Genomic DNA, 18,732 nt, shown 5'->3' with positions numbered 1-18,732 from the left:
AAATATTAAGTTGAGTGTCCACAATTCTGTCTGGGCCATTTTTTTTGTGTGAAATTTTGTCAAATTTCCTTTTTTTTTTTTTTTTTTTTGTGTTGTTCCAATGCACACAATGGAAATAAACGTGTATAACAAAATAAAATGTGTAATTGCAATAATTTTGGGGAGAGATACTTTTGTTTTAATTTTTTTTTTTTTTTTTTTTTTTTTATTCTCAAATTTTTAGTTTTTAAAAAAAAAAAAAAAAAAATAATGTAGCGTCGTATTCTTGTACAGTTAGGTCCAGAAATATTTGGACAGTGACACAATTTTCGCGAGTTGGGCTCTGCATGCCACTGCCACCACATTGGATTTGAAATGAAACCTCTACAACAGAATTCAAGTGCAGATTGTAACGTTTAATTTGAAGGTTTGAACAAAAATATCTGATAGAAATTGTAGGATTTGTACACATTTCTCTTCAAACACTCCACATTTGAGGAGGTCAAAAGTAATTGGACAAATAAACCAAACCCAACCAAAATATTTTTATTTTCAATATTTTGTTGCGAATCCTTTTGGAGGCAATCACTGCCTTAAGTCTGGAACCCATGGACATCACCAAACGCTGGGTTTCCTCCTTCTTAATGCTTTGCCAGGCCTTTACAGCCGCAGCCTTCAGGTCTTGCTTGTTTGTGGGTCTTTCCGTCTTAAGTCTGGATTTGAGCAAGTGAAATGCATGCTCAATTGGGTTAAGATCTGGTGGTTGACGTGGCCATTGCAGAATGTTCCACTTTTTTGCACTCATGAACTCCTGGGTAGCTTTGGCTGTATGCTTGGGGTCATTGTCCATCTGTACTATGAAGCGCCGTCCGATCAACTTTGCGGCATTTGGCTGAATCTGGGCTGAAAGTATATCCCGGTACACTTCAGAATTCATCCGGCTACTCTTGTCTGCTGTTATGTCATCAATAAACACAAGTGACCCAGTGCCATTGAAAGCCATGCATGCCCATGCCATCACGTTGCCTCCACCATGTTTTACAGAGGATGTGGTGTGCCTTGGATCATGTGCCATTCCCTTTCTTCTCCAAACTTTTTTCTTCCCATCATTCTGGTACAGGTTGATCTTTGTCTCATCTGTCCATAGAATACTTTTCCAGAACTGAGCTGGCTTCATGAGGTGTTTTTCAGCAAATTTAACTCTGGCCTGTCTATTTTTGGAATTGATGAATGGTTTGCATCTAGATGTGAACCCTTTGTATTTACTTTCATGGAGTCTTCTCTTTACTGTTGACTTAGAGACAGATACACCTACTTCACTGAGAGTGTTCTGGACTTCAGTTGATGTTGTGAACGGGTTCTTCTTCACCAAAGAAAGTATGCGGCGATCATCCACCACTGTTGTCATCCGTGGACGCCCAGGCCTTTTTGAGTTCCCAAGCTCACCAGTCAATTCCTTTTTTTCTCAGAATGTACCCGACTGTTGATTTTGCTACTCCAAGCATGTCTGCTATCTCTGATGGATTTTTTTCTTTTTTTTCAGCCTCAAGATGTTCTGCTTCACCTCAATTGAGAGTTCCTTAGACCGCATGTTGTCTGGTCACAGCAACAGCTTCCAAATGCAAAACCACACACCTGTAATCAACCCCAGACCTTTTAACTACTTCATTGATTACAGGTTAATGAGGGAGACGCCTTCAGAGTTAATTGCAGCCCTTAGAGTCCCTTGTCCAATTACTTTTGGTCCTTTGAAAAAGAGGAGGCTATGCATTACAGAGCTATGATTCCTAAACCCTTTCTCCGATTTGGATGTGAAAACTCTCATATTGCAGCTGGGAGTGTGCACTTTCAGCCCATATTATATATATATAATTGTATTTCTGAACATGTTTTTGTAAACAGCTAAAATAACAAAACTTGTGTCACTGTCCAAATATTTCTGGACCTAACTGTATGTGAGTGAGCTCAGACATAGTTTTAATACAGTCATATGAAAAAGTTTGGGCACCCCTATTAATATTAACCCTTTTTCTTTATAACAATTTGGGTTTTTGCAACAGCTATTTGAGTTTCATATATCTAATAACTGATGGACTGAGTAATATTTCTGGATTGAAATGAGGTTTATTGTACTAACAGAAAATGTGCAATCCACATTTAAAGAAAATTTGACCGGTGCAAAAGTATGGGCACCTCAACATAAAAGTGACATTAATATTTTGTACATCCTCCTTTTGCAAAAATAACAACCTCTAGTCGCTTCCTGTAGCTTTTAATGAGTTCCTGGATCCTGGATGAAGGTACATTTGACCATTCCTGTTTACAAAATAATTCCAGTTCAGTTAAGTTTGATGGTTGCTGAGCATGGACAGCCCGCTTCAAATCATCCCACAGATTTTCAATGATATTCAGGTCTGGGGACTGGGATGGCCATTCCAGAACATTGTAATTGTTCCTCTGCATGAATGCCTGAGTAGATTTGAGCGGTGTTTTGGATCATTGTCTTGCTGAAATATCCATCCCCTGCGTAACTTCAACTTTGTCACTGATTCTTGCACATTATTGTCAAGAATCTGCTGATACTGAGTTGAATCCATGCAACCCTTAACTTTAACAAGATTCCCAGTGCTGGCATTGGCCACACAACCCCAAAGCATGATGGAACCTCCACCAAATTTTACTGTGATAAGCAAGTGCTTTTCTTGGAATGCCATGTTTTTTTTGCCTCCATGCATAACGCCTTTTTGTATGACCAAACAACTCAATCTTTGTTTCATCAGTCCACAGGACCTTCTTCCAAAATGTAACTGGCTTGTCCAAATGTGCTTTTGCATACCTCAGGAGACTGTTTGTGGCGTGCTTGCAGAAACGGCTTCTTTCGCATCACTCTCCCATACAGCTTCTCCTTGTGCAACGTGCGCTGTATTGTTGACCGATGCACATTGACACCATCTGCAGCAAGATGATGCTGCAGGTCTTTGGAGGTGGTCTGTGGATTGTCCTTGACTGTTCTCACCATTCTTCTTCTCTGCCTTTCTGATTTTTTTCTTGGCCTGCCACTTCTGGGCTTAACAAGAACTGTACCTGTGTTCTTCCATTTCCTTACTATGTTCCTCCCAGTGGAAACTTACAGTTTAAATCTCTGAGACAACTTTTTGTATCCTTCCCCTGAACAACTATGTTGAATAATCTTTGTTTCAGATCATTTGAGAGTTGTTTTGAGGAGCCCATGATGCCATTCTTCATAGGAGATTCACATAGGAGAACAACTTGCAAGTGGCCACCTCAAATACCTTTTCTCATGATTGGATACACCTGCCTATGAAGTTCAAAGCTCAATGAGGTTACAAAACCAATTTAGTGGTTTAGTAAGTCACTAAAAAGTAGTTAGGATGGTTCAAATCAAGAAATTGATAAGGGTGCCCATACTTTTGCACCGGTCAAATTTTGTTTAAATGTGGATTGCACATTTTCTGTTAGTACAATAAACCTCATTTCAATCCAGAAATATTACTCAGTCCATCATTTATTAGATATATGACACTGAAATAGCTGTTGCAAAAACCCAAATTGTTATAAAGAAAAAAGGTTAACATTAATAGGGGTGCCCAAACTTTTTCATATGACTGTATGTGTAACACTTCTGCAACTGGTTGTGGATACTGACATTACAGTTATGCCAAATTACTTGGATTTTTTTTTTCTTTTATGGGTTTTTGACTTGTTTACAGCCCAATTCCTTCCATGCTGTTACAGAAAAAGTGTGAGCCAGAAGTCTTCTGTGGAAATCTTTCATTGAACCTTTTTGCTGTGTGTTAATTAGAACGTGGCGACAGACTAATCCAGGCGTCTTTCTTAAGATCTAAAACAATAGCTGAAAGAATGTGTGCCATGTAGCCACTCATTTTCTAAATGGATGTTTCTCTTTCGTGAAGAGGTAAACTGTGCCCATTAAAAGGATTTCTTCACTTGTTGAGGCACATTATAGAAAGTATCCCGTCATTTTTCCTTTAGTGTAAAAGTCTAGTGAAAATAGTGTTAGTTTTTTTTTATTTTTCAGATGGTCTGTCGTATAGCAGTACAGAATATTCAGGAAACACAATGACTTTGATCATGTTTAAAAGTTTGTTAAAAAACATGCAAAAAAGTAACCTCCTTATTAAGACTTTCTATTCCATTTCTGCTTTAAATATTCCCTTTCACCATGTTGCGATCAATGCATGTTGCCTATGTTGGCAATCAGTGTCTACACAAGATGCATTATTTCATGAAGGCATATTCTCTTCCAAGCCTACTTGGACTCTAGATTGTGCCACACCACTCCACAATACAATGTCTGCTAGCCATACCTGTCAAAAACAGCAGGCACCTTCCTCCGATCAGTGTATGAAGACTCGACTGGAGTTTCCCTTAATATAAGGTTAGGTTAATTTGCGGGAAAACCATCCCAACCATGAATTAAAGTTACATCAAATTTCATAAAGGTGTTAACCTGAAGATATTGAGTTATTCTGCAGGTTGATGGTGTTCTAAAACTTCCTGAGCACCAAACTGAAAGCTTGGCTACTGAGAAGAAATTAACTTTATTCCTCCTGGCAGGCTTGGCTTTCAGTCATAGGGGCGTGGCCCCTGAGCTGACTGACAGCCGACTTTGTTTTGATCCACTGCAGACCCCGGTCAGTCTGTGCCGGCGGGTGGTTACAGCTGCCTCTCACGGTATATTGAGCAGGAACTGAAACTGCTTCTGCCATGCCTGACTGAATGCCTGAGAATGCAAAGAGGAATAGTTCATTTCTTTTGCATTAAGTGCAATGGCCAGGCAGTTTTAGACAACTATTAGGCTATGTTCACATAGTGCATCTTTTCTTAACCACAAATATGCAGCGTGTTGGCCCAAAAAAACACACCTGTGGCAAAAACTCCTCAAAAAAAAAATACGTTTTTGACACGTTTTTACCACATTTTGCTCAATGCGTTTTTTTGTCATATTTATATTGACTGTCAGGGCTCAAAAACACAAAAAGAATTGACATGCTGCATCTTCAAAAACACAGCCAAGATGCAGACAAAAAAAGATATACGGTGTGGACAGCAAAATAGAAATCTCATAGACTTTGCTGGGAGAAGGAAACGCATGCATTTAGCTGCATCTTTGTGACCTCAAAAATGCACAAAAAACGCAGTAAAAGATGCATTGTGTGAACATAGCCTAAACCCCATATCGCAGGTTAATAGATTTTTCCATGACAGGTTACCTTTTAAGAAGCCTATTTGTAGTTACTTAGGACTGTGCTGGGGACCGTGTTATGGACAGCCATGATCGAAGAATAGAGTTCAGACCTGGGCAAAGTGCAGTCCGTGAGCCACAAATGGCTCTTTGACCGTTCATTTTTGGCTTGCGTAACTGGACAGAAAATGGGCTGGAATCAATTGCCCATGGGCAAAACCACGTGGCCACCTTCTCCCTCTCATCTCAATTCCACGGTTATCTGCATCCTCAGGATTGTCTGTCTGTGCTTTTCCACCAAAATGCTTTTGGAATGGAGACAGTGCAGTAGACCCAATGACATCACTAGGTTGTGCCTCCTGTGCGGAGAATCAGTTTGGACACCGCACAGGGGTATATATAGAGCAGTCATGGTGTGTTGGGGGAGCTGTAGTGGCCATCTCATGGTGGGGCATCATTCTGTTTGGGGGCATGTGGGGGAAATTGTACTGATTAAGGCCAAGTGGGGATCTTCATACTGTTTGCGCCCATGGGAATAGTCATACTTTTTGAGGCCATTAAAGAGTAGAATACTGTGTTGTGGGGGCTGTTGCTACATCATACTGTGTGTGTGGGGGGGGGGGGGCTGTGAGTACATCATACTGTGTATGTGGGGGGGGGACTGTGGGTACATCATACTGTGTATGGGGGGGACTGTGGGTACATCATACTGTGTATGGGGGGGGACTGTGGGTACATCATACTGTGTATGGGGGGGGGGACTGTGGGTACACCATACTGTGTATGGGGGGGACTGTGGGTACATCATACTGTGTATGGGGGGGGACTGTGGGTACATCATACTGTGTATGGGGGGGACTGTGGGTACATAATACTGTGTATGGGGGGGGACTGTGGGTACATAATACTGTGTATGGGGGGGACTGCGGGTACATCATACTGTGTGTTGGGGGGGGGACTGCGGGTACATCATACTGTGTGTTGGGGGGGGACTGTGGGTACATAATACTGTGTATGGGGGGGGACTGTGGGTACATCATACTGTGTATGGGGGGGGGACTGTGGGTACATCATACTGTGTATGGGGGGGGGGGGACTGTGGGTACATCATACTGTGTATGGGGGGGGGGGACTGTGGGTACATCATACTGTGTATGGGGGGGGGGACTGTGGGTACACCATACTGTGTATGGGGGGGACTGTGGGTACATCATACTGTGTATGGGGGGGGGACTGTGGGTACACCATACTGTGTATGGGGGGACTGTGGGTACATCATACTGTGTATGGGGGGGGACTGTGGGTACATCATACTGTGTATGGGGGGGGACTGTGGGTACATAATACTGTGTATGGGGGGGACTGTGGGTACATCATACTGTGTATGGGGGGGGGACTGTGGGTACACCATACTGTGTATGGGGGGACTGTGGGTACATCATACTGTGTATGGGGGCGGACTGTGGGTACATCATACTATGTATGGGGGGGGACTGTGGGTACATAATACTGTGTATGGGGGGGACTGCGGGTACATCATACTGTGTGTTGGGGGGGCTGTGGGGACATCATACTGTGTGTTGGGGGGGCTGTGGGGACATCATACTTTGTGTGGGGGGGCTGTGGGGACGACATATTCTGTGTGTTTATGTGAAGGGCTGTGGGAACATTATACTGTGTAGGGGGAGCTGTTGACCAAGGCAGTATGATTGATTGCACTTTGTAAACGTTATCCAAAGTAGTAAATTATATGGTTTGATTAGCTGCTACTGATAGGGCTGTACTCTTAGCGGAAAATGTAATCACAGTAGCAGCTAGTAAACATACTTAACTTTGCTCAATATTAAGTGATCAAATTAGGCCGGAGCCACATGAGCGTATGGCAAGCGATGCGAGAGAATCGGATGCAATATGCTAATGACCCTTGGCTCCTGCTCTGCTGCTGCGAGCGTGAGCCAAGTGTCATTATACTGTGATCCGATCACAGCTGCGGAGGAGAAGGAGGGATCAATCTCCTCCATTGTCAGCTGATGCGATTATCGCACTGCACTCCGGTGTCATTTGAGTGCAGTGTGATGTTTCACTCACACCCATAGACTTGTAAGGGTGCGAGTGAATATGGATCGGATTTCCCCCACAGCATGCTCCGACTGTTTTCTTGGTCTGATTTAGGGCTAAGGAAAAAAAAAAATTGTAGATGGGAACGGCTGCATAGAGTAACATGGGTCAGAGTGGAATGCAATTTTGTAATTGTATTCCACTCGGCCCTTTTTACTCACTGCGTGTCCTTAACCTTATTGTTATATGCTGCATTCGAATAAATTGTATAGCCACACAGGACATTTCCTCTGTGCAGCGTTTGATGCAGATTTTGTTCTACAGAAACGCTATTTTCGCTATTTCTTCATTGGCTTTGTAAGAGGTGAATTCAGCTCTGAAAATCCGCAGCCTAATGTGACCGGCTGCCGATGTGGAATGCTCAGCATTGCTCAGTGCACGCTGCGGGTGAGATTTAGTACAATCTCAGCCGTCACGCTGGAGAGCAGCAGGTTTTTTCGTCCCGATATGCAGCCCATGTGATAGGAGATTTAACTATGTGTTACCTTAAGTAAAAAAAAAAAGATTGAAATCATTGGTAGGAAGGCTGAAGGTTTAGATTGGGGCGATGTGATATACTAAGTTTCTAGAAATTAGACCTGTTATGTCTATAGCTCCGGGCTTCACCCATATACAGTTAGGTCCAGAAATATTTGGACAGTGACACAATTTTCGCGAGTTGGGCTCTGCATGCCACCACATTGGATTTGAAATGAAACCTCTACAACAGAATTCAAGTGCAGATTGTAACGTTTAATTTGAAGGTTTAAACAAAAATATCTGATAGAAATTGTAGGAATTGTACACATTTCTTTACAAACACTCCACATTTTAGGAGGTCAAAAGTAATTGGACAAATAAACCAAACCCAAACAAAATATTTTTATTTTCAATATTTTGTTGCGAATCCTTTGGAGGCAATCACTGCCTTAAGTCTGGAACCCATGGACATCACCAAACGCTGGGTTTCCTCCTTCTTAATGCTTTGACAGGCCTTTACAGCCGCAGCCTTCAGGTCTTGCTTGTTTGTGGTTATTTCCGTCTTAAGTCTGGATTTGAGCAAGTGAAATGCATGCTCAATTGGGTTAAGATCTGGTGATTGACTTGGCCATTGCAGAATGTTCCACTTTTTTGCACTCATGAACTCCTGGGTAGCTTTGGCTGTATGCTTGGGGTCATTGTCCATCTGTACTATGAAGCGCCGTCCGATCAACTTTGCGGCATTTGGCTGAGTCTGGGCTGAAAGTATATCCCGGTACACTTCAGAATTCATCCGGCTACTCTTGTCTGCTGTTATGTCATCAATAAACACAAGTGACCCAGTGCCATTGAAAGCCATGCATGCCCATGCCATCACGTTGCCTCCACCATGTTTTACAGAGGATGTGGTGTGCCTTGGATCATGTGCCGTTCCCTTTCTTCTCCAAACTTTTTTCTTCCCATCATTCTGGTACAGGTTCATCTTGGTCTCATCTGTCCATAGAATACTTTTCCAGAACTGAGCTGGCTTCATGAGGTGTTTTTCAGCAAATTTAACTCTGGCCTGTCTATTTTTGGAATTGATGAATGGTTTGCATCTAGATGTGAACCCTTTGTATTTACTTTCATGCAGTCTTCTCTTTACTGTTGACTTAGAGACAGATACACATACTTCACTGAGAGTGTTCTGGACTTCAGTTGATGTTGTGAATGGGTTCTTCTTCACCAAAGAAAGTATGCGGCGATCATCCACCACTGTTGTCATCCGTGGACGCCCCGGAGGCCTTTTTGAGTTCCCAAGCTCACCAGTCAATTCCTTTTTTCTCAGAATGTACCCGACTGTTGATTTTGCTACTCCAAGCATGTCTGCTATCTCTCTGATGGATTTTTTTTCTTTTTTTTCAGCCTTAGGATGTTCTGCTTCACCTCAATTGAGAGTTCCTTAGACCGCATGTTGTCTGGTCACAGCAACAGCTTCCAAATGCAAAACCACACACCTGTAATCAACCCCAGACCTTTTAACTACTTCATTGATTACAGGTTAACGAGGGAGACGCCTTCAGAGTTAATTGCAGCCCTTAGAGTCCCTTGTCCAATTACTTTTGGTCCCTTGAAAAAGAGGAGGCTATGCATTACAGAGCTATGATTCCTAAACCCTTTCTCCGATTTGGAAGTGAAAACTCTCATATTGCAGCTGGGAGTGTGCACTTTCAGCCCATATTATATATATATATATATATATAATTGTATTTCTGAACATGTTTTTGTAAACAGCTAAAATAACAAAACTTGTGTCACTGTCCAAATATTTCTGGACCTAACTGTAAGTCCATTCCACCTTCTCTAGCCATTTTTATTTTTTCATTTCTACTAGCCAGACTATAGGAACTTTCCTAAAAATTAGAAAATGTCCGCAAATATGCTACTTGGCTATTTTCACAAATCACACATAATGATTAAGATCATGCCATAGTTCATGCAATGGAAAGTGCAAAACCTATTTGTAAATATCTTGATTAAAGAAATTTTAAGACTGAACGTATGAGAATGGCAAGATGTAAATTTCCAAAGATGCACATTATTACTATATCGGGATATTCTACAGCCATATGATCAAAGCTGGTAAAGTAAGCTCTGAAAACCTTTCCACTGTCACTTCATTGTAAATCTGACGATGGGAAGCAATTATTTTGATCAATGTAAATATTCTGTTCTGCATGGCAGATTTCTTCCTTCCGTTACCTTTAATAAAGCCTCTCTTGTAATGGCAGGGGTCATTGTCGATATTAGTTTCAGTAGTGGGATGAAGGCTTCATTTGTTCTGCAAACAGAGCTGCCTTGTCCTGGAGCATGGGTCCCATCTGTGCCAAAATACACAGCAGATCAGCCATGATGAGCTATGATTGGCAGGTTTGCTCTGTTTTTCTGTTCAGATTCTCTTTTGTATTGAAACTTTTTCTTGCAAACCCCAAAAAAACAACAATCTAAACTTTACTTGGATTCAAGCGAAATAAGAAGGTAGGGTATAAATTGCATATAGATGCAGACAACAGGTCCTTCAGAAGATAGACGTCCCTCCAAACATCAGGGACTTCAGAAAGCTTGCCGCGGCTGATGGGAACGCACTTCAGGGAAGGCGAGGAGGCTATTATTTATTTTTTTTTATTCCAGTTTTTATTATTGTTAATGCACATTAGACAATAGATATTCATGAGTTGTCTGTTGCCCCGTCCCTACTGAAAGCACATGAACCCTGTCGAGCTGAGCATTCATGTGTATGGAGAAGTGAGAAGATAGACCTCTCAGCTTATTTACCATTCTGCCCCCAACTGTCTGTGTATGGGGTCTTACAAGCTCTTAATATTATGACTTTGAAATTAGCTGAGTTATCTCTCGGAGGCCGACATAGAGGTCAGTGCACACCGCTCATCCTGCACGATCAGGTAACGGAACTAGAGAATAAAAAAGAAAAATATTAACTTTCTGCCTCCTAAACTGTAATACTATGAACCCTGGAAAAAATATTAATGTGGCGCCCTGGACTAGCCAGGTAGCCACAAACAAAACACACACACCCTCACCCCCAGACAGTTACATTAGTCAGACACAAACCCTTGTTGCCTCCCTCCAGGGTCTGATGTCCACACCAGGTGGGGCGGAGCCAGGTGGTTATCCCCACCCACCGAGGAGTTCACAGGCCTGGAGGTGGGAAAAACAGAGAGTTGGACTTTGGAGTGGTTCAGTTCAGGAGGTGCAAGTGAGAGGTCACGTACTGCGAGTGTCTGGGTTGGAGCCCAGGCACTGAGAGCAAGGTTGGCAGACGGTGGTGGCCGTCTGCAGGAGTTGGTGGAACTCCGCAGAGCCGTAAGGACCGGGGCTGGGCGGTGGCCCACCGGTACCGGACCGGGGAACGAAGTGAAGCTAAGCACACAGGCAGGCCATCGGACCCTGACCAGGCTTGGAGCCGCCGTCAATAGTCAAATCCGAATGTGACAGGAACCCCCGGGGTTCCCGAACAACTAAGTCCCGATTTGAAGGCAACCGCTCACACCGTGAGGATATACAGCCACCGCCACTGGCTAGAAATCCGAGGGCCAGCGCCTACGGGCAGAACGGGCTCCTCCGGTATCTATACACCGGGGAGCGGACTAACGTTGGGAAGCCATTGGAGTCAACACAGTACACAAAGGTGCAGGGAAAGACAGCCACCATCACCTGTCCGGGAAGAGACACTGCAGCCGGCTGCGGGACCCGTCCATCCAGCCGTTTGGTTTACCGGAGACTTTGTGCATCTATTGCTGAGTGAGTACACCCGTGCCATCCGGCACCGCGCCGCGCTGTCCCTGCAACCCGGCACCTCACCGACCCTGCCTCCCCATCACACCACCGGGCCCTGGGACCACCAACCCCTACCCACGGAGGGGGAAAACAACATCCCAGCTGCTCCCTACCATCGCTCCCGGGATCCCCGTCACCAGCAGCGGTGGTGCCCATCTTCACCACAAACCGTGGGTGGCGTCACGGACTAAATCCCCAAACAAACCACTCCCCTTTTCACTCACGGGCGAGGAGCGCCGCTCGAGTCCCCGGATCCGGCCCACCGCTCGAGCCACCGAGCAGCAGCCGCAGCGCCGGACCCGAGCGTTAGCGAGCGCAGCGCCCCGCCGCCTGCGATATAAAAACCTTACTAATAAAGGGGATTTCCATCAGGGCTGTGGAGTCTGAGTCGGTGTTCATTTTGGTGGAGTCGGAGTCTGGGTCGGTATAAAATGTACCAACTCAGACTCCTAAAATATATAATAGAGTACAGTGGTTCAATGCAGAATGTGTTGAATATTTTTTTACGGACCATTGGTCCACAAAAACTGCAGGCAAGTGAGAGCGCCCATAGAGTGAGAGGAGTATGTGTTGTACTGTGTCCCATATCAAGGGGATCATCACGAAAAACCTTCACCAATAAAAGCAGTCATTTAGGCTTACACACCATGCACACAGCTGATTCAGATGGACTAAATGCTGCACTGCACACGGCCTGTTTGAGCCCGGCCCAATGTGATGACTGCTCACTTGTGATTATAAGCTCAACTGTGCAATTATGTGAAATGGATATTTATTTTTAAATGTCGCGATGCAACTTATTAATTTTCCAAAATCTGTTCTCTACACAGGGGATCTTCAACCAGTTTCAGTGTAGCAGTGAGAAGGTGTTACCGTCCGACGCCCTCCGCAGCGCTCTGGCCAAGACCTTTCAAGATGAGCAACGTTTCCAGCTGGGTATCATGGATGATGCAGCAGAATGTTTTGTACGTTGTATATACACACCATTTTATTTTCTGTCGACCTGTATTAACTATACAATGAATATTTAAATATTCCTCCCAAAAAACGCTGCAAGTTTTAAGAGCACCAGCATTAAGCCTAAGGCTAAGTTCACACTTCCGTTGTTTTGCATCAGTCACATGCGTTGCTTGACGCATGTGACTGATGCGTTGTACAACGGATGACAACGGATGACACAGAATTTCATTGTCGGACTCCGTTGTGTGCTGGGGGCGGAGTTCGGGGGCGGAGCTGAGGACGTCAGTGCCGCGGTCTGCATGGCTGGGGACAGGTGAGTGTGTGTGTGTGTGTGTGTGTGTGTGTGTGTGTGTGTGTCTACATGCATGTGTACATGCGGAGTGCAGGAGGGGACGGAGTGCGAGGGGGCGGAGCCGAGCGGGGCCGTGGAGCTGAGGACTTCAGTGCCGCGGGAACTGCAGGGCTGGGGACAAGTGAGTGTGTGTGTGTGTGTGTGTGTGTACACATGCGGAGTGCGGGAGGGGGCGGAGCCGAGTGGGGAAGTGTCGGCCTCCTTGCACACTGTATCCAGGGTAAATATCGGGTATAAGCAAAGCACTTTTTGCTTGGTTACCCGATATTTATCTTGGATGCCAGCTTAGCTCTGGCTCCCTGCACCCGTAACCACTGTAAATATCGGGTAACCAAAGCGCATTGCTTGGTTACCCGATGTTTATCCTGGTTACGGGGGCAGGTAGCCAGAGAGAGCATGCGCACCAAATCCTACAGATCGCGCTGCTCAAAAAACGTTACAGGCTGTGTTGCTCCCGCCCGGCGGTCAGTTAAAAAACTACTGAACGCGACGCAGCGGATGCAACGCAGCAGCATCAGTCGCAATCCATCACTAATAGAAGTCTATGGGGAAAAACAGGATTCCTGCAAAATTATTTTGCAGGATACCGTAATTCCTCAAGGCGACGGATTGTGACAGATGCAAAACAACGGAAGTGTGAACTTAGCCTAAGACACACGGCATGAAATTTGGAGCGAGTGGAATGAGAGAAAACCTCGCATTCCACTCGGACCAATATTAGCCTATGTGCCAGCACCTATGAGCGATTATTTTCTCAGCCCTAATCTGACCGAGAAAACAATCGCAGCATGCTGCGGGTGTAATGCGAAACTTTCGTCTCCATTCAAGTCCATGGGGAGAGAAAAAAATTGCACTGCACTTGCAGCACACCGGTGTACCGCGAGTGCAGGGCGAGAATGGCAATAGCCGGCAACGGAGGAGAGAGCGAGATAAATCCCACCCTCCCCTCCTCAGTGCCAGCCCACCCCTCCTCAGCAGTGGCCCTCCCCTCCTCAGAGCTGACCTGCCCCCTGCAGCTGTGGTCCGATCAGACCTCAGTCGCAGTGACACTTGGTTCCTGCTGTGCTGCCAGCGTGTGCCGAGTGTTATGCGAGGATCGCATTAGTCCCCGTGTGGCCCCGGCCTTACAGCCCCAGGAGCATGAACACCAGCTCGCTCTTTCAGGTTATGCTGTGAAGGTTTGTGGCTGGAGCCAGGAGGAAATACGGTACTTGCTTAGCTATGCCAGAGTTAAAAAATTCTGCCACTTATATTGGCTTCCACATGGAGATAATGGTGCTCTGTATACAAAGGAATGTTATTTGGTAATATGCTACATTAGACTTATAGCACAGTTCGTTGCCTTCTAATATCAGGTTTTTGGTGTATTTTTTTTCGTCTGTTCTTATTTGTTGGCTTATTAATATAAATGTTGATGAATTCTTCCTTTTGTCAACTTGAATACATTTCTGTAGTAGTATTTCTGTAATATTCCGATTCTTGCTGGCCAGAAGTGCAGTGGAACCTTGGATTACGAGCATAATTGGTTCCGGAAGTGCGCTCTTAAACCAAGTTACTCTTATATCAAAGCAAATTTTCCTATAGGAAAAATAAAATAATTGAAACACAGACAATTCATTCCACCACCCAAAAATATTTAATGTATTTATACAAACTTATTACAGTAATACAATATAATGTACTGTGTTCATATACAATTATTACAGTACACTAATACAAAATACTGTACAGTGCAGTAAAGATTATATAAAATTTAAACTGCACTTTAGCTTACAATAGCATTGTTGGTGTGCGAGAGTTACAGTATAAGCAATATGCTGTACTGGTTAGCAGAAAGAAAGCACAATACTATATCCACAAATGCAAATTGATAGATATGTTATATAGTATATAAAGTACTGTACAATGGTATACTGTATACAGTACATATGTACAAAGTCACCTCCAGAACGGGTCAGGGTGTGGTGAAAGGACAGAACCGGAAGTGTGCACAGTGAGTATTTACTCTTATTGCAAAGCATTGCTCTTAAACCAAGTTACAAATTTTACAAAGCTTTTCTTGTCTTGCAAAACTCTCTCAAACCAAGTTCCTCTTAATCCAAGGTTCCACTGTATTATTTTTCGGTTTGCAGGAAAATCTTCTGATCCGCCTCCACATTCACATCGCAGATGAATCCAAAGAAGATATCTGCACTGCCCAGCACTGTATTTCTCATCAAAAGTTTGCAATGACGCTATTTGAGCAGGTAATTTTGTTATTAATTTAGTGGTTTTCATTTGTTAGGCTGTAGTTGATTTGAAATCGCAGAAAGAAGTATCTTTCGTGTTGAAAAACTATTTGATCAGCTATTGTGGCCATTTTTAATACACCGCTTTGTTCACTCGCAGGGCTCACTGCTCACTGTCTGGCTCCTTGCTCAGTGCTGCCCGTTGCTTTATACTTTTCATCAAATGCCCACAGACCCCATTAAAGTCAGTGGGGGTCCTTTGGGGTTCACTTGTATGAAATGTGATCTGATTTTCAACAGGTGAAATAAGTGTTTAACATGTCACCAATTTTCTAAGTAAATATATTTCTAAAGGTGCTATTGACCTAAATGTGTCACTTGAGGTCAGTAATAACCCATCCAATCCACACAGTCACATAAATTAAATGATAGAGGTCCATAAGTTAAGTTGTGTAATAATGAGAAATGACACAGGGAAAAAGTATTGAACACGCTTTCTGAAATGTATGTAAAACTTCGTACAAAAGTCTTTTGTTGGTGATGACCGCTTCAAGACGCCGCCTGTATGGAGAAACTAGTTGCATGCATTGCTCAGGTGTGATTTTGGGCCATCCTCCCATACAAACACTCTTCAAAATGTGCATGTCCCGTGGGCTCTTTCTATGAACGCAGAGCTTTGGTTTCTTCCATACATTTTCTATTGAATTCAGGTCAGGTGATTGGCTCGGCCATTCTAGCAGCTTTTTTTTTTTTTTTTTCTCTGAAATCAATTGACCGTTTCCTTGGCTGTGTTTGGTATCATTGTCTTGCTGAAACGTCCATCCTTGTTTCACCTTCATTATCTTGGTTGATAGCAGCAGATTTGTATCAAGCAAGTCTCAGTACATTTGTAAATTTATCCTTCCTTAAATTACACGACGTTTGCCAGTGTTGTATGCTGAAAAACAGCCCCACACCATGATGTTCCCACGTCCAAACGTCACTGTTGGTATGGTGTTTTTGGAATGAAATGGAGTGCATTTTGGTTTCCAAGTAAAGTGTGTATTATGGCATCCAAAGAGTTCAATTTTGCGGTCATCTAACCCGACTATGTTCTCCCAGTATTTCACAGGCTTGTCTAAATGTTGCTGAGCAAACTTTAAATCCACTTGAACATGCTTTTTCAGCAATGGAGTCTTGTATGGTGAGCGTGCATACAGGCCATGGAAATTGAGTGCATTACTTATTGTTTTCTTTGAAACAATTGTACCCTTCTGAATCCAGGTCTTTCTGTAGATCTCCACAGGTGATACTTGGCTTTTGGACAACGCTTCTGATAAATCTTTTCACTCCTCTGTCTGATATCTTGCGGGGAGCACCTGGTTGTGGCCAGTTTATGGTGAAATGATACTCTTTACATTTACAGATTATAGTCTCAACAGTGCTCACTGAACCTTCTATAGTTTAGAACTTTTTCTGTATCCAATGCCATCAATATATTTTGCAACAAGACGGTTGTGACTGTCGTTAGACAGCTCACTGGTTTTACCAATCATAAGATGTTTTTTGTGTGGCACCTTGGTAATGAGACACCTTTTTATAGGCCATCAGTTGAACCAGCTGATGTTATTTTTTACTAAGTGGCAGGATTGCTTTGTAATTACTGATAGATTTCAGCTGGTGCCATTACTTTCTATGACTTTGTGCACCTCTCATTTCTCATTATAACACCTCATTAAATTTATGGCCATCTATGGTTTGATTTCTTTGCCTGTGTGGATTGAATGGATTGTTACCGACATCTGGTGAGAAATTCATGCCAATAGCATCTTTAGAAATGTAATTTACTTTAGAAAATTGGTGATGTGTTCAATACTTATTTTGTCTGCCATGGTTCTGTTATCAGCTGTTCTGGTGTCTCCTGTTTTCATTGTTCAGCCATTTATTCTGCTTTGCAGTGTGTTTGTACCAGCTGCGGTGCCACATCGGACCCCCTGCCTTTCATTCAGATGGTGCATTATATCTCTACTACTGCACTCTGGTAAGGTTTTTGGTTTCCATTCCACAACCTAAGATGCTATTTGTTTTGTTGGACAGTCACTGACCATTGTAGCCTGAGCATGCGCAGAACATGGAGGGCATTGAGTTCTCATCAGACTACAGGTTCCTCAAGGTTGCTGCTATAAAACATACTGTTCCCATAGTCATAGAATAAAATGTTTGTATATTTTGTAAATAACGCTGTTATTTAATGTAGGATTTGACCTGTTGAAACCTGTATAATCTTCATTAATAGCTGACAGCTACAGACGTAAACCTTGTAATTACCTTTCAATGGAAATTCTAACTTTCAGTTTGAATAACATACAGACGGTCATATCAAATTTGGAGGAAATAGAAAAAAATGCATTATGTCTTGTTAAAAATTGGTGCGATTTGGTCCATAGGACCCAGTTCATTGGCAGCGTTGGTATTTTGTGGCCACTGGCCAGGAGTCTTGGGAACTGCCCATTACTTTCCAGCGGCCATAGCTGTTCTTTTATTTAGCTGGCCTGATTCGATGTCACATGTGCATCGCCCTGCAACGATGATGTCACGTATTGCGCTGCAACGATGATGTCACGTGTGCATCGAGGATGATGTCACGTGTTCGCCGGGGATGATGTCGCGTGTGCATCGCACTGCAACAATGATGTCGCGTGTGCATTGAGCTGCAACGATGATGTCGTGTGTGCACCAAGGATGATGTTGCATGGGCATCGCACTGCAACGATGATGCCGCGTGTGCACCAAGGATGATGTTGCATGGGCATCGCACTGCAACGATGATGCCGCGTGTGCACCAAGGATGATGTTGCATGGGCATCACACTGCAACGATGATGCCGCGTGTGCACCAAGGATGATGTTGCATGGGCATCGCACTGCAACGATGATGCCGCGTGTGCATTGAGCTGCAACAATGTCGCGTGTGCATTGAGCTGCAACGATGATGTCGCGTGTGCATCAAGGATGATGTCGCGTGTGCGCCGGGGATGATGTTGCGTGTGCATCGCACTACAACGATGTTGCGTGTGCATTGAGCTGCAACGATGTCGCATGTGCATTGAGCTGCAAGGATGATGTCGCGTGTGCACCGAGGATGATGTCGGTCTGCACTGCAATGATGTCGCGTGTGCATTGATCTGCAACAATGTTGCATGTGCATTGAGCTGCAACGATGATGTCGCAAGTGTATCAAGGATGTTGTAGCGTGTGCATTGAGCTGCAACAGGGATGTTGCGTGTGCATTGAGCTGCAACGGGGATGTTGCGTGTGCATTGAGCTGCAACGGGGATGTTGCGTGTGCATTGAGCTGCAACGGGGATGTTGCGTGTGCATTGAGCTGCAACGGGGATGTTGCGTGTGCATTGAGCTGCCTTGGGGATGTTGCGTGTGCATTGAGCTGCAACAGGGATGTCTCATGTACATTAAGGATGATGTCGTGTGTGCATTGTGCTGCAACGATGATGACGCCAGGCTGGCTAATCTAAAGTTGTGTATGCAAGAAGGTGTACTTTTTCGATAATTCCCCCTCCAAGGAATTTGAGCAGT

General features: G+C 43.9%; 1 protein-coding gene across 5 annotated transcripts in view; it reads left to right on the top strand.

The window, feature by feature from the left end:
* Positions 1-18,732, top strand: part of USP54 (ubiquitin specific peptidase 54) — a 183,206-nt gene that overhangs the window by 89,974 nt on the left and 74,500 nt on the right. For all 5 annotated transcript variants that reach the window (XM_075348835.1, XM_075348832.1, XM_075348834.1 and 2 more), the window contains exons 4-6: positions 12,451-12,585; positions 15,065-15,178; positions 17,098-17,180. In XM_075348835.1, coding sequence (XP_075204950.1) covers positions 12,451-12,585; positions 15,065-15,178; positions 17,098-17,180 — 332 coding nt within the window. The remainder of the gene's footprint in view (positions 1-12,450; positions 12,586-15,064; positions 15,179-17,097; positions 17,181-18,732) is intronic.

The sequence above is a fragment of the Anomaloglossus baeobatrachus genome, chromosome 5, assembly GCF_048569485.1.
Source record: "Anomaloglossus baeobatrachus isolate aAnoBae1 chromosome 5, aAnoBae1.hap1, whole genome shotgun sequence".
NCBI classification, from domain to species: domain Eukaryota; kingdom Metazoa; phylum Chordata; class Amphibia; order Anura; family Aromobatidae; genus Anomaloglossus; species Anomaloglossus baeobatrachus.
The sequence above is the reverse complement of the archived record's forward strand: the minus strand, read 5'-3'. Positions and strand labels throughout refer to the sequence as shown.